At 42.8% G+C, this 26,783-nt stretch overlaps 1 protein-coding gene across 3 annotated transcripts in view; it reads right to left on the minus strand.

Annotated features, from left to right (window-relative positions):
* MAD1L1 (mitotic arrest deficient 1 like 1) overlaps nucleotides 1-26,783 on the minus strand; it is a 362,358-nt gene that overhangs the window by 114,838 nt on the left and 220,737 nt on the right. For all 3 annotated transcript variants that reach the window (XM_062587950.1, XM_062587949.1, XM_062587951.1), the window contains one exon: nucleotides 10,253-10,460. In XM_062587950.1, the coding sequence (XP_062443934.1) occupies nucleotides 10,253-10,460 (208 nt within the window). The remainder of the gene's footprint in view (nucleotides 1-10,252; nucleotides 10,461-26,783) is intronic.

Consider the following 26,783-nt stretch of genomic DNA (forward strand, 5'->3'; position numbering starts at 1 on the left):
CACATCCGCAGTCACTAGTAAAGGCAGATGCTGCTGCTGCTTCTGGCCCCTCCTTTATGGAAGTGTCTGTTCTATTTAACTTAAAATACTTCTGCTGCACACCTATGATGGTATCTGATCATCGCAGAGGGTAACTTTACAAAGCTACATACCTACCCAATAACCCCCAATGCTAAAGTACTCCAACAGAATGTATCAAGACTCTTCCCCTATTCAGCACAGATAAATCTACTTATAGAGGCAGAGAGCAAAAAGGTAATTCACCAGTCTGATTTCAACTAGCTTTTCATCCATCTGATTTTCATCCATTGAGCTGGACCTGACTGTACATTAGAATGAATATCCTGTTGCCTAATGGAGGCTGGATTGATTTACTGCTCTCCAACAAGAGCTCAAGCCAGACAACCTGGAGTTGAAATGAAGAAAATGTGGCAATGCTGCAATAGCTAGTGAAGACTGCATCAGCTGCTGCCTAAGCCGGACTAGGTAGCTCTAGTTTAGTCTAAATAATGGATTGCTCTCAGATACTCAGAAAGAAACAGCACATCAGAGCATGATGGACAGACGTGACTCTCCCCTGGGTTTTAAGTCTTGCTATGGTTTCACCCTATGCCTTTACTATGGCATGAAATAACACCAGAAGCGTGAGACAAGACTGCCCAAAAGGCCAGCATTGTGCAGACTGCTGCCACCTACTTACTACACTATTTTGCACTGAAAAAGCTCGTTACAGCAGGCCTCAGCTTTCTGTCCTGCCCACCAATGTATTCCCAAAGGGATTTCAAGGCATTGGCTTTTGTTCAAAGGAGCTGAGAGGTCTGCAGCTTTGCAACTAATTTCCTTCCAGCTAGTCCTCCAGAGATCTCCACTACTAACCCAGGACAAGCTGCCTAGTATATCGAGACATCAGCAAAATAGGTAGCTAGATTTGAAGATATCAGGTGAGAAGAGCTCTCCTTTCCTATTTACAGTCTTATGTCAGCACCACATTCAAAAGACAACCAGAATGTCTGCACATTGTGGTAGGTACTGGTGTCAGTAGCATGATTAAGATGGCAAAGTAATTACAAGTGTCTGCTTTTGTACGCTGATTGCTTTCCAAATAAATGTTCTCCATTCCAAATAAATCCACTATGGATTAACATTTCTCCAACTTGCTCACAGCCTCAAATGTATTTGATTAGAAAAGCCTCATCAAAACTCTGCTTGACCATTTTTCAGCACTTCACCATTTTTCTCTTCCTCATCAGGAAGAAAAGTGTATCCATTAGTTAACCTTTTCAAACACATTCTTTTTGTAGTCTAATTCAAAGAAGGATTACAAAAAAATCGTCAGACTTGGCATATGAATAGCTTTCTGTGAGTGCAGGGAACAAGCATTCATATATCAGAACATCAGCCTGGGGAGATAAGGGTAGCTGTATATCTGCGTGCTTATCTGAATGCTACATCAGTGCTGTGAAACCAGCACAAACACCGAGGAAAGAATCCATATATTGATGTAATCCTTAGCGGTACTAGTGCACTTGTGTGAATCTGCAATTAAATAAAGCTTATACCTTTAAAAGAAAACAAGAAGTTAAGGATATAATTCAAAGTCTATTGAGATCAATGGGATTTTTTTCCATTACATTTGAATAAAGCTCCCTCTCTCTCTCTACTGTCTTCCAAACATGTCTATTAGAATATTAAGAAATTACCTGAAATGTGTCTGGACTATTTTTAAACTCTTAACCAGGCCTCAAATTCTTAGTCTGCTTCTAAACACAATAAATCCAAAGCTCTCTTTCATTCCAAGACTAACATCTCATGTATTTTAAGGGACATTAGTCTCATACCAAATAAAGTCATTGAAAATACTACAGATTCATGTGGGTGACAAATGAACTGATGCAGGAACCATAACTTTGAATCTCTTGACTTTTATGCAATTAAAATATCAACTTAATTGTTAGATCTGTGGAGCTTCTCTCATTTTAATATGTAAATCAGTCTCTATTACTCTATAGCTCAAAGAATGTGTTACTCTGCTTACTTGATTAGGCTGGGAATTGCTGGTCCTGCTGTCACTCTGTTTACACTTTAGTGACAAGTTTGCACATCAGATTCACATAATGCAATGTCATCAACTTACTCATCAAATATAAACTTCTTAAATATAGCCGTTGCTCTAGAATATTGAAACAGCCTTATTTCCCTTCATTTACAACCCCTAAATTATCTAAATATGGTAAAATAAAAATGGGAATACAACTGAAAGACATTGTTTTCCAACGAGAAGAGCTTCACAGATAGATAGGTAGGTAATCTAGAAAAATAGCCCATACAAAAGTTATCTTTCAGCTTCTGCTTTTTAATTACCTACGTTCCCCCTTTAAAATGAAGAACAAGTAGAAGTACTTTATTTCTCAGTCCCTCTGCATTCACCCCAAGTCCTCTGGAATTCAGGTTTAAAAGTCCCTATTTATTCTGTGCAGGCAGTCAGATTTCAGCTCCTACACAAGTATACTTACCTGGAAGCTGAAATGAGGACTCCAGAGAAGAAGAACAAATTCTTTTTTGTTCCTGTTACGATCCTGCCATAACAAGAGTACTGCCATCTTGAGTAGGGTTGAGAGAGCTAGTATAAGTTCAGTTTTTTCCCATTCACCTTTCCTGAATCTAATAAAGGCTAATCATCCCCAGCCCAGGCTTTTTGAGATGGCCTTCATTACAAAGTTTCCCTGCTAGATTTCCACTACTCGTTACTGTTTGCCAAAGCATCAAGCTTTAATTTCTAGGAGAAACAATGAATTGACAAGATGCAGAGCAGAGATCTGAGACTCTCCCCCACCGGAGCGTTCTGCCACGCTGGCAGCCTGGTTTTTCTAATGTCAGGGAAATTGTGTCGGCCTGAATTTGAGACATCAGCACAAGCCTTTCTTCTCATTCCTGCTGATGAATGAAAGAGCATTTTCAATTGTGTACATCCAGAGGCCTTATGGCGCATCACTGCTAATCAAAAGCTGCTCTGTGATGCAAAGCGCTCTAAGAGGCAGCTCATATCACAACCCCACAGGACCCAAAGGGCAGCAGCAGATAATACTGCGCTTCCTTCCCTTCAGGAGAAACGCTGGACTGAAAAGAGAGTTCTAGCAGGAGCATCCAGACTTTTACCCAGCCACCAAAAAGGCAACAACCCAAGTAACCTGACCGGTCTTCTACACACAGGTAGGCAAACACGGCTGCCAAAGCTTCCTGAGATCCAGCTGATGAACAACCTGTCGGCATCTCTCTGGATGATAAAGCAACTGTCAGCGTGGAGGGATGGAGTAGAATCGTGGCCATGGAGGCTGCCAGCTGCCATACTGCAGTTCCCTTATGGTACAAATATGATGGTGTTTTATAGGGATGTGTGTGTGTGACGCGGGGATTAATACACAGGGAAGGGAAGGTTTCAGGCCCTCTTGCTGCTGATGTCTCTCCTTGCAAAGGCTCTGAGCTCGCCCATGGTTATACCTACATGTTTGTGTGTGTGTGTGTTTACATATATATGTATGTACAAACACACACACAAATATATATATACAAAAGCATATATATATACACACACATATATATAAACACATATATATATATGCTGCCTCTTACAAAAGCAGGAAGATCGAGGCTTACAAGAACTCCAGATGTGAACTGTGTGCAAAAGAGAGGAAAGGAGAAAAACTTGCAGCTCTTTTGCTCTCTATGAAGGATAAATACACTCTGCAGAGTAACCTTTCACTGACAGCATGTTTTACAGATTCAGTAGCTACAACAGAACTAAGTTATAGGATTGCTTACAAACCTCTTTGGATCACAGTTGGATTTCAAAAGTCTCGATAGTGTCTCACTGGTACCTCAGATCATCTAGTTTCATGAGTCGTTGCAGGACGAAGGCATCCTCTGGGATGCATTCAGTCAGTAGCAGCTCCCATCTGATCACCAACGTCCTGGCCTTTCAGGGCATGTGGAGTAAGCCGGGCTCTGGGGCCAGGCTCTTCTTTAACACACTCACGGCATGCTTAACTCAGGAACATATCTTTCAGCCCTCTTGAGGTACTGTACCTTCATTCAAGCCAGGATACCTGGCCTGCATTGACTTCAGTAGCACAGAGCACATACCACGAAAAGGCCATACTCTAGCTGAATCAGAAGACTTCAAAATATTCTCCTTTTGTGGCTAGGCTGGCCGAATCCATTGGCAATATTGTAACGTCAAAGGGTTTTATAGCCATTGCCCCTCAACTACTGTAACAGTGTTAAAACTGATATACAGGAGGCACCAACCTGCTTACAGTCCTTTAGGAAAACAAGGTATATTTAGCAACACCACCTCATTATCTACAGTGCTGGGTTGGGACAAAAGGATACGTATGATAAGGAAGGAAATCAAAGCAAGTTCTCTTTAAACTACCAGCCTATTCCCAGCCTTAATATACTATTCAGGTCCCAGATCGGTCTAAGTATCTTGCAGTAGAGTAACTAGCACCATAAAAACAACAATGATAATAACTAGTGAAGAAGTGAAGGGATTACCCTAAGGAGGCACCACTGCTCAGCTGCAGATTCAGAGCAGGAACTCAGGCAAGTTCCGAGTGGGTCAGGTACCTCAACTCCCAAGGACCACTGCTAATAATACCTGTCCTGTGTGCTACTTTCCTTTTTCATTTGCATTTTGCACATTAAAGCTATGCAACATTTCTGATGCAGGTAGCAGCAGGGAATGATTTTTTTTTTTTCCTCAACACAAAAGTGCAGCCATCTCTGAAGTGAAAGAGGACAGAACTTTATCAGCACATAGCAAAACACTAGAGGCAATGACAGGCTCTTTATAAACTTCAGAGGAAATGAGGATAAGCAGAAAGCAATTACTTTTGCTGAAATACAGGCAAGGCACAAAGGCTAACGTCCTGCTTTTACTGACAGTCCCACAGCACTTGAAGACAGCAAATGCCCTGGACCTTCACTTTGCATTTCTTTAGAAAGAAGGCAAATCCTTCAGTACATCTGATTCAGTATCATCTCAGAGAAAAGACTGCCACCTCCTGAATCCCCCTAGAGCTTTAGGAACCGTTTCAGAGGTCCTAAGCGACCAGAGAAGAGTTGCCCTCTCTGCACCCATCTGTCTGGTTCAACCTTGCTTGGCCAGTGAGACCCCGGGAGCCCTCAGCACACAGTGAGCTGTGGGTGCTGTGCTGCCAGGCACATGCCCACAAACAACTAAGGTCACAGAAAAATCCTTTGCCAGGTGGGCTCAGGTTTTCATTTGCAGGTGCAGCCCTCACCATGTGCGGATTTCCTGTGTACAGATGGTAGGAAGCACCAAGGCTTCCAAACACCAACAGCTCAGCCAACTGTGGATGGAGAATGGCAACTTTTAAATTCCATCTGCTCCTTTTTGTCGCCTTCTGTATGTAGAAACACATTCATCAGAAGCACAAGCATGCTGGGACACTGATAAATTTTACCATCTCTGACTTGTCATTTCAATAAGATTAGATTATTTTAATATTAATTCATTACCCATTTTAATTCCAATTAATAACTTTCTTATGGGACTCTGCCATGGCATTGATGCTGGACACAGCCTCTGCTGAACATCAAGCATAGCATCACTGTTAAGGTCAATCACCTGTTTTAAAGTGCAATTCCTAGGTCTTTGCCAACAAGACCCCCCTTTTCCTATTTTTTTTTCTAACAAGAAGAAAAGAACACAGAACCCATTGAGATTGATGAATAAACTTTCCTTTCTGGTAAGACTGTGTTCAGGAAAATAGTTCACTTCCAAAATTCTCCACAGATAGTTGATTTCCCTATCTTCCTTCCTGGTAGGGGTGCCAGCCTGTGTCTCAACAGCCAGCCCAGAGAGAACACTGAAATCACTTCTCTTTCTTACAGAGAGGAGAGAGTACAGCAATAAATCATGAAAGTTAGTGAAAAAAATGTATTACTACATTCTTTAGTAAGGAACCAACCTAGCTGGGATCACAAACGGAAATAATCAGCATCCAAAGTGTTCTCATTTCTGTCTAGGCTTAGCTAGAATAGACAAGTCATTACTTCTATCTGTTCCTCATTAGCTGGTACTGCCACCTACCTATTTGCTTGCAACTAAGCCTAGCTCCATCTCTAGAAGTGCTAGAAAATAGAATCAGGAGGTCCACCAGGACCACGCAAGACAAAAAGGAAGTATGTTAACAGAAATGGCCAAGAGGGAAATGATGGGGGGGGGGGGCAACAACTATGGTACTGAAGAAAAAAACAAAAGAAAGAAAAAGGTAGAAGGTACCTCTGAAATACAGAAAGGTGTGTGGCGAGGGGAAGCGCAAAACAGTACATGACATACAGAGAAATGCAGAACTGGAACAAATTCCAAATCTGGGTAGTGCCACCCTTCCAAAGGTGTTACAATCTGCACTCCTGTTTCAGAGACAGGAGGCCTCAGAAACCTTCTGCAGCTGGCAGCCCGACCTTGGAGCGCACCTCACCGTGACATAGCCCGGACCCCAGGAGGCACCGCGGAAGAAAGGAAACACCCCTAAGGTTAGAGCCCATTCCCCTAACGGGGCTGCTACAGATCTGCCCCATTAATGCCGCACAACCCCATGTGCAATTTTTATACTTTGAGATAAAGGACAGTAAGTTGTTACAGCTCACACTGTCCAAACCTCTCCTTTGCAATAGCCCTGGTATCTGTTTTAATAGAGACTATTATTGCATAAATGAGAGAAAAGGACCACTGAACTATATGGCAAGTTGTCAAGCTGTGCTGCAGCCTCCAGCGGTTATGCTCAAAGAGATTTAAAGTCCAGCATAACCTTGATTTTTAATAGAGTCACATTTAATGAGCTTTAACGTCCACAGTAATAATTTCCTTATTACCTATCCAGAGTCGGAACCATGATCAGAAAAAACGTGCTGCACTCCAGTCCAAAGAATGAATTTAATAATGGCCAGTACGTTATTATCAAAACTATCAACATCATTGTCCTTAATGCCTTTTTTGGTTGCTGGAGTTATAATCCTATGAACCCTAGGTGTAATTGTTGCAGATCACATCAGTTTGCTGAACATAGCAAATTTGTCTGGCTAAAGGCCACCTAAATTCCTCATCTGTGCCAAGAAGCCATCCAGGGTGTATGGCAAAATGTGACAATAAAATCTTACATTTACGGCTACCTGTCAAGAGGCAAAATACAGACTTATGTATGACCTTTGCTACCTTCTCAGCTTTTCCACACTCTTCTGTTCTGAGAGGGTAGTTCAGTCCTTGATTTTCCTTCATCTCACTTGCCTATGCATGCACTATAAGAATGAGATAGATAAGCAGACACATAGTCACTGCAGTTGGCCAAAAGGGTTGCAAGAAAAATTCTAATTCCTCTTATTTTGCACAAAAACAATTCTACAAACTTCACTGAAAACTCGTCCCTTGCTACGCACAAGAAGCCTTAATCCTCCAGATAGCCTATTACTCAGTGACAAGCAGAGCCGAGGGAGTTTCTGCCTCAAGCCCAATTCCACACCTTGAAAATACACTAAAACAGAAGACGCACGGCAGTTCTCCAATACTGCCATTCCTTCGGGCTGAGCTGTTGAGAATTTAAGAAAACAGTGAATCTTCCATTTCTTATCTTGAGGCAGACAGAGTAAAATTTTTCTGGCCACGTGAATCCACATTGTTAAACCATTCCTAGAACAGCTGTCGCAGCCACACTGCAGAGCTAAGTAGAAAAGAAGCAATGCAAAAATGGAGGCAGCCTGCACAACGTGCTCAGTGAGTTGTCCTCTAAATTCACCATGAGCTGCCCCGGCAAGAAGGCCAAACCTGGCATTCAACCGCCTAATTCAAAGCCAGCTCAGATACGCCTATGCAACTTTGCAGTTGCAGTAGCATAACATCCCCCACATCTCTTGCACATCCTAAGCAATGCGCAGAGGCTTTATCATCAGCCCATGCCGCTGAGTGCTCCTGCAGCAGAACGGAGGGTTTAGGACTGTTTATAGCAACGTTGCCTCTGCATGACAGTGATGCACGCAAGTACATAAATTACAAGAAAAAAAACAAGGACTTCTTATATAACCTGGCTTCCTGTGCAAATGCCCTGGTCTCAAAGACAGTCTATCCCCAAGGCTCCTCCATCCTTCAATTTTCGTACTTTCTCCCTATTTTGTTCACAAAACACTTCCATGTGCACTTTGGGAAGGCAGAGGCCCCTCCTGTGACTCTGATAAATGACTGCTAGCGACTGCAGCCAACTCACTTCCCACCCCGTCAGACTCTGCAACCAATGCTCTCTTCCATTCGAGCTGGTGAACAGATGCTAGAACGATGTAGCACGAGACTGGGGCAAAAGGAAAAAAAAAGCACCACATACATGAGAGGCTGGAAACGCACTGAAAACCAGGGAGCTGTTTGTTTGCCTGTCAGAATCAAAGGGAGAAGAGAAAACAGCTTGAGAAATGCATCCCTTATGAGCTACAGACAAACCGGTAACATCCCGGCACAAAAATGCCTCATGAACAGCTAAAAGCAACTGCATGAAAGGCAGCAGAATAATAATTATGAATAACAAATCACAGGAGGCACACATGAGAAATGCACTCCCCTCCCAGAGAAATGGTCTAATTCCCGCAGACAACACCACCGAGAGACATTTAGCAATGGCAAAGCCATGGAGCCAACTTCACCTCTGCTCCCCCTCTGCCCCAGGCTGTCACTGGGCTTACGGACACCATCAGCTGTGACTATCAGCAGTGTCAGGAACGCCCGGCTACTCGGGGCAGAACCACAGAGGCGGTAGTGGGCAGCAGCTGCTTCTGCAATTTTTAAAAACCAGTGACTTTCAAATTGCAATGTAAACGCTGTCCCCGAGATGCTCCCCCACTGTGTCAGTCCCACCAGGAGCTTAGGCAGGAAGCTCCTGTGAGCAAAGATGGCCTTGCTTAAATATTTGGAAAGTGTTTAATGCTTACGCACTTGCTAAAGTAAAGTAACTAACATCAGCGACAAACTGTCACTAACTTTAACATCCAGGTAACTCTTAACTTCTATTAGCCACTCATCTACATATATTACCATCACATTTTTAAGATTATATAGTACCATATTCCACTATGAGATGCCGGAACAAACACATTCTTAACACTAAGAAAATACTATTGCTTGTGCTACAGAAAAGCAAGCAAGCTACATTCTGAGAATTTTGGTGCCATAACAGTAAGAAATGTTTTCTTCTACAGATTTTCTTTAAATCAGTGGTGGGCTGTTTCGTGGGTCCCAAGTCTCTGGCACACATACGTGGCTTTAGAGGAAATCTCTGCCCTCTTAGCTGTATGTAAAGGAGCCTTCTGACCTCCAGACCTTGAACAGGTACGTCCTTGCTGGCAACACGACAGGTTAGCTCCCACAGCCCTTCAGTTCTCTGTGCTGATTTTTTTTTTATTTTCCTCTTCTCTAACCAGAACGTTTTGAGGGCAAGTATACGTGAGCGAGCTACAACAGTAAGATCTCTGGAGTCCTGCAGCATGACTCAACTCAGCCTGGTCACCTCACAGTGTGGTAGATGATGCGTCACATCTTATTGATATTGTTACCTTGATTTACGGAGTCTGAGAGCACGTATTGAAGGTGTTGACTTTAGGGTTATTGTACTAAAAGGTCTCATTCATGTATGTGAAAGGAAGAAAGACTGTACTGGAGGAGAGCCACAGATTCTGTGAAATGTATTTAGCTCGGTGAAAGATGTATTCTATTTTCATGGAGTATTGAACGTAGCTGTGATTAATGGGGCACATATGTACTGATAAACAATATTAATTTACTTTAAGCCATGTCTGAAAAGATTTCAACCACTTGCTTCCCTGCAGCAGTGAGAGTTATTTCCTGCTATCTGTGTGACCTCAAGGGCTGAAGCAGTCCTGGAAAGAAGGAAATATTTCCTCTTAGCCCATTGGCAGCACCAGCCCATCAAGGTTGTTATATTGGTGTTTCATTTATCATCAGCGAGTAATATGGATTATTATTATTTATCCACCTAGCCTCAGTACCAAACTGTCATACAATTGCTACCACACATTCATTCTCTTCTGCACCAAGCCAGCTTTCTTCATTTCCTTCACAGTAGTTCCATCAACTGCACTGTCTGCGATGTCGCCACCCGCTTCTGCAGCCAATTCCTCTGGCAACGCAGATGAGCGAGCACACCGTCACGATTAGAAACTCGCAACCTACCTGCAATTTCTTGTGGTGACTGGAAAGTGCCAACTCCTTCCAGATTCTCCGGAATGGAGCCGCCTCCTTCTAGCACCCGCACGAGCTCCCGCAGCCGCTCACACTCCTCCTGGAGCTGCTGCTGCTCCTCCTTGCGCTGCTGCTTGGCCAGGCTTGCCGGGTTCATGCTGAAATGAAGAACTTTGGTTTTGCTGGGATCATAGTCACCCTGTGCGGCAGAAACAACAGAATCAAAGTGAATAATCTATCCAAACTCCACATCTACCCGGCTTGCGTCACCCTTCACATAAAGACAAAAAATGTTGCAGCAACATATGCAGAAGAAGGGATATTTATGCAGCGATAGTGTTTTATTCCAGTGGTTGAAGTCAGCCAAACCCAACCCAAGATTGCTTCTCATCCTCTTGCTACTCTCCCCTTTCTATTAAAAAAAAAAAAAAAGAAAAAGAAAGAAAAGAAAAAACCCACTCAGCAGTGCTGCTCCCTGGCTGACACCTCCACTGTTAAATTTAACTCCAGAAATGAAGTTTTATAGCTGTATTTTAAATCTCCTGGTAGCAAGAGATTACAATGAACACGCAGATGGAGCCTTAAACTACAACAGGACACCCAGCAGTAGCCTGATTTATTACGAGCATGAGCCAGCGACGTCCACACGACTCCAACGCCAGAGTCATTAGCAAGCTGAATCAGCTCGTCCCAAGCAAGCAAACAGATGTTTTATTTCATATTTTTTTCTCAGAGGTGAGTTATAGCAGTTTAAATAGTCAGTTGAATCCTAAGATAGCAGATTAATATCGGTTCAAAGTGAGCGGAAAACACCGATGTTACGTTCGTGATTTCGAAGAGCAGTTTTCATACAAACTACAGGAAGCCTCGCAACCCAAACAGTAGCAAAGCACGTGCTAAGCCTGGCTTCCTCGGCACGCGGCTCAGCCGAAACCCCGTGGCACTGCCTGCAGGAGAAGGCGTTTCACATGGTAATACCTTCCCTTCAATTAAATCTCAGGACCTAAAGTGATTTTGTAAACGTTAATTAACCCTCCAGAGCAGCACGAGGTAGGTATTAACCCAATTCTATCATTCAATTTCCATTAAATGACGAGCTCAAATTTTATGCGTTTTCCAAGCAAACCGAAGCAGAAGCAGAGCGACTTCACCCTGTGCTTCGCTGTCGGCGTCGGGCGAAGACCCCAGAGGCCTCCGCCGCTGACGGCTTTCGCAGTCACGGCAAAGCCTCCGTCCGCGCTGCGCTTCGGTCACGCGCGCCGCAGGGGGCTCTGACAGCACCGCAGGCCGGGTCCGAAAGGGACCGGACAGATTTCCTGCAGAAACGGACACCGACAGGACGGGCAGGGCCGCGGCCTCCACCCGCGGCTGCCGGGAGAGGCCGGCAGGAAGGACCGCGCAGGGCGGGCTCCTGGAAGAGCGTCTTCCATCACGGGCGCGCCGTGCCGGGCCAGGCTGGGCCGCGCCAGGCCCGCGAGCGCCGCCGGGGCGTTTTTCCCATCCGCGCGTGGACGCACCCGCTCGACGAAACGTCGGGGACGAAAGCGGCCGCCACACGCGCATCCTAGAAGCAAAACCGGGAGGCTGCTCCGCGCAGCGAGGCAGAAGCGGCCCAGCCCGACCGGCCCGCGGCCCGGTACCTCCCCGCCCCGCAGCGCTCGCAGCAGCGCCCCGGGCTCCCCGCTGGAGCCTCCGGTCCGGAGCCGCGGGGCAGGACCTCCGCCAGGCCAGCGGGAACGGGGACATTAAACATCTCGCAGCTCTTCCAGTGCCCTCTTGTGGCTCGCGCCGCTGCTCGGGCCCGTTCGGAGCCGAGCGGAGGCGGCTCGGAGCGAGGCGCCCGCCTGGCGCCGAGGGGTCCCCTCCGCTCGCCTCCCCCCTCCTGGCGGGGGCAGCTCTAAACTCCGCTCTGCGGCTCTTCCCCGCCTGCTCCCAGTGGGAAACGTCTCCAAACCTCCCTCGAAAGCGCCTGCTCCGGCCGGCGTGGAGCCGGGCGCGGGGGCGACGGGCGGGAGGCCGCGGGCAGGCTCCCGGCCGGGCGGCCGGGCCCCGGCGCGGAGCAGCCGCCGCAGCAGAGCGCTGGCGGGACGTCCACAGCCACGCGGGTGGGCGAAGGGGAAGCGCAGTTCGGAGCTGGGAGAAGCAAAGCCAACTCCTAAAGCGCTTTCGGCGAAGAGCGCGGGAGCCGCGTTACCATCAGGCCGCCCCTCCTGGCACCGAGCCAGTCCAGAGCCCCGCCAAGACGGGCAAACACCTTCAAAACCTGCTGCGACACACAGGCTGTATTTTAGGGCTGCGATAGAATCCATCTCGTTCGAAATTTCTGGGCGATCAGTAGCATATTCACCATGCTACTCACCCTTCGGGGCTACGGGCAGTAGCTTCTGCTTTATTCAGCACAGATCAAGCCAGCATATTTCTCCCTACAGCAAAAATATTAGTGCTGCCGGTTTATAATATAGCAACGCCTAAGGAAACCGAGGGAGGGAGGGATCCCAGCGCGCTAGGTACTGTACAAATCCCGCAAGAGCTTACCATCGGAAGCCCAAACAGGCACCACAGCGTGGGGACACGCGAGGTGAGGGCAGGAGAGCTGCAGAGAGACGCAGCGTCCGGTTCGAGGCACCTGAGCAGCACCGGGACGGAGATGGAAGGAAAATGCGTCTTCACTGCCCGCTCTGCCAGACACCGGCCCGTACCGCTGCTTTATATAATCACAACAAACCCCAAACCGAGGATCGCTCGAGTCTCCAGGGAATTTATTGACATCGTATGGATTTTCAAATACACACAGGAACCTTTCCATGGAAACGGCGCACACTAGAACCAGGTTCAGATGAAAGAAAACAGATGCATGTGCATATAATAGCAGACAGCAAAAATCCTATCAGAATTTGTATTGCTGGGAGTGTTTTTTCCAAATATCTGAAGGCTAAGAGTGACTTAGGTTGGCTCTAGAAATGTTCATGGCTGGAAGCTGCTAAATACAACAGATTGCAAAGCAGCATTAAAATCTCACTAGCATTTGAAGCAAATAAACCCTAATGCTGGTAAGAAACCAGGGACTAAGGAAAGTAAACCTCCTCCTCCTGGAATCCCTTTAGCTCTGGAAAATGTAAATTTCTATTTTTCTCCATCGACCGTTCTTCCTCCACAATAAATTAGCCTTACTGATCAGAAGTTTGTCCTTTCAGCTTTGCAACAGAAGATTCAAAAATGCTATTTCAGACGCTGGGAGAGAAAACCTAAAACAGATTTGCCTGTTTAGAAATTCATTGCTAATCTAGGGCCACGGACGAGGAAGAACAAGTGGTGCAATTTGAAAGGCATCTCCAGAAGAGACATTGCCATGCACAAATCTCTCTAAACAGGAGCCGGGAATCCCCAAGCAACTGCTCAGGAGCCATCTGCTTCAGACGTTGCTTCTGTGCTAAACCAACCTAGGCAAGGAGGAATTTCTTAACCAAGTTAAAAAGCATCTTACAACAAACCATAACATATCCTAGGTTTTTCCAAGAACCGTGAAAAGCTTGCTTCACGTTCGGAAATGGAGCCTGAATGTCAGAATCAACCATATCCGCTTAAGCTCAGGGTCGTTTTGTATAGAAGCATGAGACATTTTGGGGATGTAACCTATGTGTGACCTACAGACAATCCTTTTGCTGGAAAAACAGTGAAATGCCACTATGTCACCAATTCGTTCAGGAAACTTGTTGGTGTGTAGTTCTGCTCACCACCACAGCATGGTAAGCATCGCCGAGAGCAGAGATGATGCATTACTGTTGGCTTCTCAGCACCACCCACTTCCTACCCTGTTTTTCCCAATACATTTGAAATTTGGCAATTGTAGAGGTGCTGAAGATTAAATAACTTGAACTAGAGTGAACTGCTGGCATTCATTGATTCTTCTTTCAAGGAATAACATTAAGCCAGTAATTCAGATTTGTCAGAAAAATGTACGCAGAGCTTTTTAGAAGGAAGCAATAAATACCTTGATTGATTGCAACCAAGTCTTGTTGACACTTAGCAGTACAGTGAATTATTCAGTCCTGGAAAGTAAGATGCTAACTAGCTGATTTGGTGCTTAAGGCAGCAAAACTATTTTTGTGTTCTCAAAAAGGCATAAGACACTTTGTAAAGATGATTTGTTGAGTCTACCTGTTAATATGTTCCATAATTTGTGAAATAATGTTGTTTTGATATATAGTCCTCAGCCCTCCATCCACTAGGATGTTCACAAGCGAAGCTCTCTCATCGACCACTGAGAAGCACCATCCCACCATTTCTGTCTCAATCACACAGAGATTACATGAAGCAGCCACCACAGAGACAACAGTCAAATACTGCCTTCATGCCATGTACTCTTAGCATACATTGGGACATGGAAGAACTATTTAATAAGGTTCTGACTATCAATAAACTTTCGGACAAAAGCCTAGAGAAAAGGGAATTTGCAATAGGGCCAATTTGCCATGAGGAACAGGAGTAAAAGCTGAAATGATGCTACTGCCTTTCCTCCTGCTTCTGTGTCCCAACTTGAAAAAAAAAAAAAAAAAAACACTGAAAAGTTAATTGTGCTGACCCTATGTGTCATTCTTCATAAACTTATATTGTTGACTAACAGTCAGTACGTTGGTTTATATGTTAAAAATATAGCTCAAAACTTTCCTAAGTAGTCTTCCCATTAGGGAAGAGTCAGTCAAGTGACAGACCAATGAATGAGGACAGGAATGCTTTAATCTCTGAAAACCAGAAACTTCTCCTTTAGAAAAACAGTTGTTTAGAAGAACAATGAAAGCTGCTAGTGACAGCACCTGAAAAGGGCTGAACTTATTCTAGCATCTTTTCTCATGATTGCTTGCTTAGTCCCAATTCAGGGACATCTTTCTCCAGGGACCGTAAAAGATTTTCTCTCTACTCAGCTCATTTTCACAGACCTATAAGTAAGAATAAAGTGCTTAAAACCATGTGGACTATTTTACATTTGATGAAACATTCAGAGCTTAACAACTCCATTTAAGATCTATTCATATACGGCAGATATTTTAATTAGAAGGTAGGATTGGTACTAAAGGGAATACTACCAACTATTGTGAATAAGTTGGTCTAACATCACTAATGAAATTAAAGAAGGGAAGTTCCTAAGTCCCAGAGAGGCAATGGCTGTCATGACAGTCAGCAAGAACTGTCAAGGATTTTCAAACGATTTCACATCCTCATAGGCTCTTCCTGTCCAACACATTAGAAAGCAAAGAGGTCAAAATCCACAGATGAGGCTGACACGCATTTATCTTAAGTGCCAACAGTGCGTTCCTTGCTTTTTCATAGCCTTGATGTCTATCAACCTAAAAAGATTAGAATTTCTGAGCAGTACAATAAATTCTGGCAGAGCATATGGACAGCTGAGTTTAATCGCTACTAGCTTGCAATGAAACAGATTGTGCTTGCCCTTGCTGAGAAAAGGCTCACGATTGGAAGCTCTTCAAGGAAAGGACCATTTCTTCCTCTGTGAGACTCTCGCACACAGTGAACGTCACCCAAACACAAATGATACACACTGCTGCTTTCCTAGCTGAGGAATTTGTTTCCATGCTGACTTCTTAACTGAAAAATCTCCAAGGTTCTTGGACTGAGACATATTATTCAATACGAGGGAAATTAAATAGAAACAATCTTAGGAGTTTAGTAGATGGTATCAGCTTTGAAGGAAGCATGGGTCAATAGTTATCTTGAAAGAACATCCCAAATAACAATTGCACCTATTTGTAGGAGATAGATGGGAAAGTTTCCTAAAGATAGATCCAAAAGGTATAGCAACAAGTGCAGAGATAACAGAAGGGGTGCGTGTGAAAAACAGATAATGCTCATTTCCATCTAGTACCTGTTGCAAAAAATATCTCAAACTGTGAATGTTAAGAGATGGCAGATAATTGGGTAAATATGTATGTGGGTGAATGTCCAAAATTGAACTTTTGAACCATCAAGAGGCAGCCTGCTATTTGCTAACTACCCATTCAAGCTGCTGTAGATGTTGGTAACACCTGGACTAAACACAGTGGGGCACGTCCTGAACCCTCCAATTAATAAAGAGATATGAGACACAACTACCACACATTGTGATTCTGCACATTGACTATTTAGACTGGGAAAACTGAGGGTTTCGGTGTTTGGAAAGAAGAGGTGGTGCCAAAAAGAAGGGTTTCCAAAAAGAAGTGGTCTCAGGAACAAAAGGTGGCTGGAAAGAAGACAAAGATCCTGGCTGAAGGAAAGATCCTGGAAGTGCGGGAAGGTCCCAGAGAGCAGAGAGAGGAGTGCAGATGAATGCCAGAGGATGTCCAGGGACCATGGCTGGTAACACCTAAGACTAGTAACTGTGAGCAGCAGCAGAATACGAACCGACACAACTTTCTGCCCAACCTTCCCACACAGCAGCAATCTCCCTGCAGGGAAGTCAAGATCTAGAGAACGTAGCGCTGGCAGTGGGGAGCAAGCAAGTGAATGAGTGTGTGAAATGATCAAGGTAAAAGGTTTAATCTCATTGGTTCTTAAATAAAAGTCACAAATCATTAGATGTCCTCTTTGAACATATTTAACTTAACAGTTTACACTTAACAGTTTAACATTTACATCAAAATCATCTCTTGTTATTCCTGTGTTAATACCCATTGGAAATTTTACTTTAAGATGGAACACAAAAAAGCAATGAGACGGCAAAGACTTAATTTGTCACCTGAAAGGCATATGCAAAGTCCCCAGCAATCACAGCTTTTGTCGCAGTAGCTCATTAAGTAGAGTCAGCCTGGCCACACAGATGAGCAGCTTCACCTGATCTACCTTTCTTTTATTTTGACTATATCAGCTTTCTTTTTTTTTTAACCTCTGTTTTTTTCCATTTGGTTATTCAGCTCACTACTATAAATGGATAAGGGAGGCATTTCTCCACACTGTATGAGGCAGTCTCAGAAAGCTTAATCCTTCCTCAGGAAATGCCATTTTAATGGAAATTCTGCTTCTTGATTTTATTCTTTCTTTGCTCAGGCTTGTTAAAGTGATTAGAGTAAAACCCAAAGTAAACTGCATCCAAAAGAATTCCCCCTGTACCCAGCAAACAAAGCACAGCCCGCTGACCAAGCCCAGCTCCCTCTGTTACTGTAGATAACTACACCAAGGGATCTTTAAAGTCCTTGGAACAGGAACTGTATTAACAAAAACGAATTGCAAAGATGAGACAAAGCAAGCTAACAAATAAGCAACAACCACCACCTGCTCCGCACAGCTTTGCCAGAATACAAATGTTTGAAATCAGAAACAGCTGGAAAAATAGAAGGTGTTGGATGTTGTGAGAGGGTCGCTTGGTCCCATCACCTCTCATGCTAGTGCCCTGCCTTCTTGCCCACATTTCGCTCTCCATCATCTTGGTGTGTACATCTTCAGCACACACAACCCTGAAACCTGGCAGCAGCAGTTCACTTGGACCACTCTTCGACCCCTCTCTTAGCCAGATCTTAGCTCAACTCCTGCTACTTCCCAAAAATATGAAGATCTTTATTCTGCCCAGACAATGTGACCTCTTGTCCATATACTTCAATTCAAGCAACTCTTCATCTTGGCCCCCTGAAAACACACATTACACCATTCCCAGAATGGCAGAGGTGAAGATATCTCTGTGTTAGTCTGAGTTATTCCTCTTTATCCCCCAGTATTCCCTCTACAGTTCCCACCTTTTCTCCAACACATCAGATTTTAGATTCCTGCCCTCACATGCAATGATGTGAAGAATTCTGTCTTGTGTTTTTGTTCCATGTTACCTTCCCCTACTCTGTCAATAATGCCACCTTCAACACCTTGAGCAGCTGCTCCTTCCACAGAGGCTCCTACTGTTTTCGCTTTTCCTCTCTGCACTGATTTGCAAGGCCAGACTACACAAACTCATTGATATTCCTCCCTATGGCCGTCTTTCACTGCAGCATCTACAGCAAATTAGCAACAAGGCAGAGAGGCAGTTGGAGTTGGGATGTATCACAAACAGAAAGCTCTAATCACCCTAATCACACTACTCTTATACCAGACAATATCTTTCAGTACAAGTTAGCATATTTTGGGCACTGCTGCAATACAAGTTAAAAAAAAAAAAAAAAAAAAAAAAGGTCTCACCAGTGGTGCTGAAACTCTTCAAGTAGAGTTAAAAAAAAAAAAAAGTAGTTTTTTTCTCTATAATCACTTCCAAATGCAACATCTCCTGGAGGATGCAAGACTAACTTGTGTAGAGTAGGGCATGCAGATAAGGTATGGCATGCAAACAACGTGACAAGTTAAGAGCAGAGACAGCTAGATGTCAAATGACACGGAGCTGGGATAATATGGAAAAAAAAAAACCATTCAAATGTTTGCTGATTGTTGCTCTTCCCTTTTCCTCTGAATTGAGAAAGATCACAGGCCATTCTGGCATGGCTTGTTACCATCTACAGCTTTGAATTCCAGGGGCTCTACACTATTTTTTTTTCTAGTCAGTGGTTCCTGTCTTTCCAGAGAACAAAGTCTATAAGAAGTTGCTATCATTTATGCTCTGGTAGCATGCAGGAGACCTGTGGTGGTTCAAAAACCTCTTATAAAGACACTGAAACAGAAGCACATAGCTTCAGAAAAGAGCCCCAAAGAGCTTATAGTTTGAGTTTTAAAAGTTCTTTTTCACAGATAAGAATTAACAGTAAGAAGTGCTGGTTCTCATAGATCCAAACTTCAAACTGTATTTTATCAAGTTTCCCATACAAATGAAGTCACCTTTGGTTAATAATGTTGAGGAATGTCAGGCCAAAGCTAGGTTTTCTAAAAAAGTATACATGGTTTAAAAAAATTTAACTACTGCTTTGCTGCTCTAATGTTTTTTTTATTGTGCATGCAATGTGCATATAAAGAGATTGTACAAACAGACCAGAAAGATAGTAGATACTCAAAGTGAGATTCTTCCTAGCTTTGACTCCAAACCAGATGTTCAGCCAGTCAAAGCTCTCTTTTCCAACAGTGCTCTATAAATCTTCCTTTAACGTTTCAGTAATTCTGTGTTTCCCTGTAAAGCTCTGTTCTGGAACAAATTCAGATGGGATTTTAAGGGGAGATCCCAGAGGCAAAAAGCGGCACAAATCCCTAGTGCTAGCCTGGAACCTCATTATTCAAATACAAAGGGAAGAATTAGAGTGAAGTATGACACTAGAGCTTTCTCTTTCAAGATTTTGTCTTTTTAAAGGAAAGTAAAACTGCAATGTAATAAGATCTTCCTGTTAATACATCTAGTTATGAAAGAGCAAAACTTCTACAGGTATTTTTAAAAATAATATTGTATATAAAGAAACAACAATAATTATTAATGATGTAAGAAGTCACCATCTGCATGTTAATCCTGATAGCAGGCTGCACGAAAGTTCAGCTGAACACTTCTAAGCCTGAAAAGTAAGAAATGCTGGAGTTGTTGTCAATCCCATTAATTATTTGTAGAGCAAACACATTGCATAGGTTGTTACTAAAGTTATCCATCATAGCATGACGCTGTGAAATTTCCTGAACTCTCCAAACACACTTGGACATTTTGATCTCGTAATTTAATGCATATGAAAGTACTGTCATATGTTCTTGCATTCTTAAATCCAGCCTGCCAGGGTACAAAGCAAACCCTGAATAGCTTCACCGCCTTTCACTGAAGGTCCACGCACAGTCTTGGACATCACGAACTAACCGCTGTCATCAAGTGATTCTCCGCCTCGTGCTGGGAACCGTTCCACTTAAAGAGCGAGTCAAGTCCCCTTCATATCATACAGAAACTGTGACAGTCACAAATAGGTTGGAGAACTCATTTCCGACAGTCTCTTTGAACAGTCAGCCAGCCTCTGAGTGGGTTTTATAGCAAATGTGCTCCAGGATAAACAAGCTCCACTGCAAACTCTTTCAATGAAGAAACAAGCACCAAGCCGAGAAGCACAAAACAACGCACTGCAAGAGGTTATCGCCTCCCACCTTCCTCCTGCTTGGGCCACGCAGAAGACAAAAATGAGAAAAAGAAAATGAAACATAAGGGACACACGGAGGGAACAAAAGCCAAAGAAGAATCCCATTTTTATTTTCTCTCACGAACACTTTTCTTTCAGTAACACAATGTTTATCTTGCTCAGCCCCCGCGGGATGAGCTGATGGTCCCCAATACCAGCTCCCTGTCTAACAAGGCACCATACGGAGATTCCCCTAGTAATGGATAATTTGGTTTGAGGCAGAAGTGAGAAAGCAAGTAGGGAGCTTCCAGCACCGCATAAAAATGTATACACACATACAGTTTCTTAATTATTCATGTAGCGATCTACATTATTCACTGGAAGTAGTCACTACAGTTTCTATCTTCTGTTTTCTCTGCTCTTTCTCAAGCAAGAGACAGGAGCAGCTCTGATACCCAAATATAGGTTCAGAGGGCACATTCGCTTTCTGCTCCTCAAGGCAAACTCACGGTTGGATTTTCCTGCCCTTTCTGCCATATGACCAGATTAGTTCCTATACTTAAAAAAGCCACGGGATCCTGGCCTTTAAGAACACATCTCCCGTCTCTAGGAGTAAGTGAAGGTACCTCCATTCTCCCTTCCTTCTCCTTGCTTGGGGATGGCTTTTGGTCCCAGGTTTCTTCACCCAGTTTCCCAAGGGAGATGGACTTTGCTCCCTTGGTTCCCATAGAGAAGGGAGTTGCTTCGTGTCCTTTTATTCATTGAGCATTAAAAGTTTCTGCAGACTTGGGATTAACAAACACTAGAGAGGTCCCAGGCAGTGAGAACAGGGCTGTCACACAGCAGCCTGCTGTGCATACAAAGAAACCCTCGACTACAAGAGTCAGCAATGCAAGGAGAATTAAAAAGCACAGTTAAATAACCCTAAATCCTCATGCATATTTATAAACTACATCGCATCAAAACTAAATCAATACTCCACACTAGTTACATATGGCCTGAGAAGTAAGAGCAAGTAGCTTGTTTTGGCTTTAGCCCTTGTATTGATGAGACCCAGAAAATCTCCATCCACGAATAAATTTCAGGACTGAGAAAGGGGATTTCAAACTGCAACGTAGCAGGGTATGAAGGACCAGAAAGGAGAGGAGGGGTGGCCACCCGCAACAAGCAGACAGCACAAGGAACCTACCTGAGCCTTATTTAGGGAGAAAATTTTCGTGGTTAAACCCGTTTAAACTCTTCTGCTCCCACAACAGAGAGAAACGAAGGCACAGTTTTTGATTTATATTACACCTCTAAGTGACATTAGGTACATCCCACCACCACCATTTTCTACCAGGAGTAACACATTCTGCGTGAGACTGTCCATGTGGGGGGACTTAGAGCAGTATAATATCTATTTAAATACACCTTTTTTGGCTTCCACTGGGGAAAAATACCTCTTGGTTGCCAGCAAGGCTTCAACTACAGCCTGTAGCTGCCCTTGTATTTCAACCTGTTTCTTCCTGAATGCAATATGAACCAAAAACATGGAAAAAAGGCCTATGAATGTAATATTGGAATCACTAGTCTGTTAGCAGGACGATGCTGAGAGCATACTAAGTCTGTCTCATCTCAGTCCATCTCCAACAACAAACCTCTTTATTCAAGCTTAAGCTGCCACAAAGTTTAGTTGAAATCAATCTGAAGCTACCCAAAATATATTTAGTAGGCACATCAATGCAAGACTTAATGTTCTAAAATATGACCGTCCTGTCCTCTGTTTGATTTTATTAAACCATTTTTACTTCCCCATGCTAATGGACTGAAGAGCTACAAGCACAGTTAGCAGGGAGATGCGGAGGGACAATGATTTCAAATTTTACTGCTACATTTTCCCAGAATTATGATATCAGACCAACCTATAAACTGTTAAGACCCTACAAAACATCATTCAAAACATAGTACCTCCTGCTGTATAACATTCAGGCTATGATTTTATCAACATTTGCGTCTCTGTCACACTGAACTACAACTCTTCTATGGGATGAAATTGTGAATGAAGAGAAATTCCATTTTTCTGCTGTAAATACCGGGAAACTCGCTCTTCGGCTTTGTGTAATAACCGTGAGGCACAGAGTCCAGCCTTCCACAGCGGCTACGACAGCACGCTCTTCAGCTGCCAGTTACTTCTTTCCCATGAGGTTTTAATTAGGTAGCACATCCAGATCTCAGAAACACAGAGCAGCTGCATCTGAGAAAGCACCATCTTATTCACTTTATTTGTACAGTTTGAGCAAACTTGCAGCCTTTCTGTGCTTCAGTAACTGTATGTTTTTGGATGGTGCCTTTAAGCATGCAACCACACTGTTGCCCCTGACTTACAGGGGCCAAATCAGATTCACTACGGAAGAATACATTTTTGCTTGGTTGGACTTCTGTAGTGATTTGTAGTGATCTTCTGGTCTTTTACTTTTTTTTTTTTTTTTTTAATATTTCAGTTACTGGTTTGTTTCTAATGTCTTGATTATTTAATATTGTTACTTCAGCTGCAGTATTGAGAAGTCCACAGTCTTTCTAAGGAAATAACTTTTTCCCATCAAGTGAAAGACATTAATTCTGAGCTCCTTTCACAGGCTGAACCCCAAAATGGGCTTTGATGCTCTAGGGGATGTAGAGGCCAACACCAGGAGCTCCTGCCTGCAACTGATCCTGAATATAGCTGAGCTCCTCCAAATTTATCTGCCCAAACCAGCAAAAAGTGGCCTCAAAAATAAAGATAAAAATCTTGCTTGCATGAATTTATACTTTATATCCTCCAGCAGGTCTATAGCTGACAAAAAAAGCTGATAAAAGAAAAGCACTTTTGATGTTGGTGTTTTCAGAAAAAAAATATTTTCTCTAATCACTGTGAAAAGAGTACAAATCTCTGCCATCTTTTTGCTTAACAGAGCTCAGCAGTGTTTACGTTTCACTTGAGAGGAAATATCTGTTTCCATTATTTCAGTGCCCCTTAATCCCTCCTCCTCTACTTTCTTCTCCAACTTAAAACACTGAATCAGATGCATTGCCTTACCAATGTCTGCGAATTACTAATCACCCATTGGCAGGATTGATCAGCACATCTCGCATTTGCTACAGTCAGAATGAGACAGCAATAGCTGGCAAATAGACTGTGAAGACTGAAAAACGAGATTAACTGGCTAGCCCCATCCAGATCAAGTTATCTGCTGCCTCGTTCGCTTTCCGTGAAGCTTCCCAAATGCAGCAAACTGAATCTCCTTAATTTGCAAGGCAGGACTGATACATGGCTCCATTAAAAAAAAAAAAAAAAATCAGAAAAAGCAAGTAATACATGGAAAAGAGGTCTTGTCAAATAGACTTGAAGAGATTTCAAGTCTACTTAATTAAGATAACTGTGTTGACATAACAGACTGGAAATTCTGTAAAATATTGCCTCAGTATCAAAATTATATTTTCTTCCCCGTCCCCCCCCAAAAAATAGTACAACATGAAATAAAATTGCAGCACTTCTTAAAGGGATGAAAAGCTGATGAACTAACAGTGAAATTTTCTAGTTAATTCTGATAGAGGGCCAAGAGTATGCAGCATTTTCCTCTAGGATACATCAGAAAATAATAAATCTTCAGTAAAATATGCAGATAATACAAAGGTTGAATTGTAGCAAACGGTAAAGCTAGCAAAGATAGCTCCGAAATCTGCACAGATCGTGGTGGGCAGTCATTTCATGTGAATTCAAATGCATCACAAGACATCCCAAAGCACAGAATACACACACACACACACACATATATATTTATGTGTGTGTACATATACATATACATATATATATATATATATATATATATGTATATATATATGCAACACAGTAGACTACTTTCTAGAAAATGACTGTGAAAAGGCTTTCGGCCATGGTTAATAACTAAGGGTTACCTCTAATTTAATGCCGTGGGGGAAAAAAATGGCTAGCAAGAATTTTTATGTACCTATGTAGAAAACTGAGCAGGGCTAGAGAAACAACATCACCTCTGAATAGAGCACTGATGAGACCACTGCTGTGATAATGCCAGTCCAGTTGAGGTGTGCACGCCTAAGAGGGCTGTTCAAAATTAAAGGAGAGTCGTGAGACGACGGCCATGAATTATTCAGGGCCTGAAAAACATGTCTGACAATGAGAAATGAATGGAAATCAAACTATTTCATTTACTACAGAGAAGGCTGAGGCAATTTGATCAGGGTCTTCAGTGGAAATCTAACACTAGATGGTTCTTTAATCTAGCAAACAAAAGCACAGTGAGAACCCAATAGCTCATGCTGAAGTCAGTGAACTGGAAATAAGATACATTTTTAATAAGGATGGCTAACCAGGGAAACAAATACATTCTCTATTGCTTAGTATCTTTAAATCAATATTTGGTATTAAAAACAGGCTGTGGAGCAACCACAAGTTACTGGATAGAGATTTCTCTAGGTAAATATATATCTATATATATAGCATTATGTAGCAGATCAGACTAAACAGAAACTCTTCTGGCTATAAACGTCTTAATTCAACTCATTCCACTTGCTCCAATTCAAAAAAAAAAAAAAAAAAAAAGAAAAGAAAAAAGAAAAAAAGAAAAAAAAAAGTATGCTATCCAATAGTTATACTCATTCCCCCTCACACCATTAATTCCCCCCTCTTCCCTTCTAACCCTCCAGACAATTCTGTAACTTCAGCAATTATTTCTCTTAGACATAACAAGAACCTAGATGTTATCACTGACAGTTTAATCTTTTTCAAGAAGAGTTTTAATTTGTAGAGAAATTATATTAGAACTAGTGCCTCTAAATATAAAACTACTTTCAAATCTATGTTCATTTTAATATTTCAGAGCAGTGGAGTTGCTCAAATCCTCAGGTGATTAGAAAGAAGAATGACACTTAAGATATAGTCATTGAGATTGCACTTTTTCCCCTAAAGGAAATGTCCTTTCCACTGCTGCAATGACAACTTGCATGCATGCTGATCCATGTAGACAAAATCCATCTCATTAGAAAATTACAGTTTATAAAAGAGTTATTTGGTGATTAGAGTGCAGGTTTGTTGCATGCCATCTTTTTCGGTCAGAAGGTTTTAAATCAGCTAGTCTCCTTTCCATCACCACACTCTCAAGTTATCCCATAGTCACTGTAAACTTACTTCTCCTGCCCCACTTTTCCTTCCTTCCAAATCACTCTAGCCTTGCAGCCTTGACATATTGCTGTTCTCAGTAATGAGGCATTTTTTATTATTTTATTTTGTCATTGTATTTTTATTTTTTTATTGCTGCCCTTAGGAATAAGGCAATGGTAGTGATGTGAACGGACTCGGCTCTTTGCGGTGGAAGACTCATCATGTGCAGGAGCACCCACATGCGCAAACTTGTGCCTGCACAGTTACTCCACGGGGTCGGGATCCTGGGGGCTCTCAAACAGGGGAAGGGGGCAAAGCTAGTTTAACTACTTCCACTTTCTCGGGGAGATGGCCATAAGAAAAACAAAGATGGGCTGAGATACGAAAGCTCAAGAAAAACAAAGTCTCAAAACACAAAATAGAAATACACCTTGGTATACAGCCCTGCCATATGTACTCATTTGAAAAAATTAGTCATTTTATCATTTATCAGATCATTTATCAGACAGCTGACACATGTATGTATCTACACACAGAGGATGTCTAATAGATGTATCACATCACTGTCTGATGAGAGTCAATTTTAACATTTTTAATACAAAAAAAAATCCTCCATCTCACACATTCCTTGTAAAATAAACACTCTGCACAGACATTCATCTTCTTTCCTCAACTGACAGAGCCTTAATAAACTATTTCTCATGTTCCCAGTTCACAGCCTGCTGCCAGTTCACCTATCGATATTACACAGCTGCCTTTTAAAGGCATCATCTGCCATCCAGGTTTATTGTGCTGAGCACCTTTGGAGACAACAGGGCTCTTGAAGGACTGTAGAGTGGACGTGGAACAGGCAGGCAAATGTCTGGAAAGGAGGAAGGCTCCAAACGCAATTTACCCCTGTAATCTCAGATTATTGCTGTCCTAGCACACCCGAGTCACAGTAACGAAAACATGACTATGGTTCTTCACATCCTTTGAGCAGAGGTTCAGACAATAATTATGGTTCTATCCTGAGGATACCTCTCTACCTTAGTTCTCCAATTACCTCCTATCCAGTGCTAATAATTCTAATATTTAAAAACCTTAAAAGAGATCGTAACATGGCTGTGTAAACAAGAAAGACAAAGTCCCAAACTTCTCCAAGTTCTCAACGCATGCCTGCTTGCTCTGGATCAGTAATGATCTTGTCGACATTGAACTTATGAATACTATTCAATTTTATGAATTCCACCCGGATCTTCACCAACTGCAAGCTCCAATTTGTTTTCTGAATGTAATCTCAACTGTAAGAAGTGATCTGCGCTTTCACCTCAGCTGTGCAGCCTGTATATTGAGCTAAACCACACACAAACAAGTTCATCTCTCTCAAAAGTTGCTAAATGAGATG

The sequence above is a fragment of the Rhea pennata genome, chromosome 15 (genome assembly GCF_028389875.1).
Source record: "Rhea pennata isolate bPtePen1 chromosome 15, bPtePen1.pri, whole genome shotgun sequence".
Lineage (NCBI taxonomy): Eukaryota > Metazoa > Chordata > Aves > Rheiformes > Rheidae > Rhea > Rhea pennata.